Below are 1,050 nucleotides of genomic sequence, written 5' to 3' on the forward strand. Positions count from 1 at the left end.
TTCATTTTTATCATCGTACTAACTGTACTATCCCGTTTGTCAAAAACAGATCCATGAATGTGCCAACACGTATTTATTAACCCAGCTCATCAGTTGCCCGATTAACAGCAACAATTTTCTAAAACAACAAAGGTGAATTAATAAAATTAGCAAATCTAGAACTTGTCACGCTTCTACTGGTGCATGACGGCTATACTATCTCACAGCACACGGCACAAATCGCTTTCTTGCAAGATATGTCGTCCGTAGTATGTTCGAATAGATCACAACATCATACCAGCTCTTACTTTTGGTAAATATTTCACTACTGTTAACATGACAGTGCAGCTATCTCAACACAAACGGTTTTAAATCGCTTTACGAACCAACAAAGACCTTAATTGTTCATATCAACAAATTTTCTGCAGCAATGGCGTTGATCATATGCAGGAGACACAATACATTGTGTTTGGATAGATAGCATCATTCATTCTGCTGTTGGCACATGTCATTAGCATGTTATAGATTGCTTGAATACCATGAGCAATGAGACATGAGATTATTACAATCATAAAAAAGAAATGATCAGCACAAAAATATCGAAAAATAACTTAACTTTTACTTATGAAGCTCGAAAATGGTTTGTTCCTTATTGCACTTATCTGACCACTCGCATCTATCCCTTAGCAATCTACATCTCGACGAAAAAAGCTTATGGAGAATATTCGCCTCTTCTCTAGATATGCAAGGACTCTTATAACAGAACACAAGTACATCAAGTTGTTTGAACGTCTCAAAAACACTTTCGATCAAGTTATTGAACTGCTTTTGCATACTTCCGAACAATTTTTGGATTATTTCTGGACGTTTTGGTATTACGTCAATCACCAGTTTCTTAATACCTGCGAAAGCTTCAAAATATTGACATAACATAAGTTGGATTAGTTCTTTTTGTGCTAAACCCATGCCAATATGAAGAGTGTGGAGTCTAAGATGCACCACATTCTTACTCTCCACCAAATTTCATTTGTTCGCATCAACTTTTGCAGGTTGGAATTTATAATCATTTCG

The 1,050-nt window shown here is 35.9% G+C and overlaps 1 protein-coding gene across 1 annotated transcript; it reads right to left on the reverse strand.

The window, feature by feature from the left end:
• Positions 1-597: 597 nt before the first annotated feature.
• Positions 598-945, reverse strand: VCUG_02701 (uncharacterized protein; the record flags this gene model as incomplete). The annotated part of the gene is made up of 1 exon (XM_008077520.1): positions 598-945. One exon carries the CDS (start codon positions 943-945, stop codon positions 598-600), a length of 348 nt encoding a protein of 115 aa, XP_008075711.1.
• Positions 946-1,050: the final 105 nt, after the last annotated feature.

The sequence above is a fragment of the Vavraia culicis genome (genome assembly GCF_000192795.1).
Source record: "Vavraia culicis subsp. floridensis unplaced genomic scaffold supercont1.169, whole genome shotgun sequence".
Lineage (NCBI taxonomy): Eukaryota > Fungi > Microsporidia > Pleistophoridae > Vavraia > Vavraia culicis.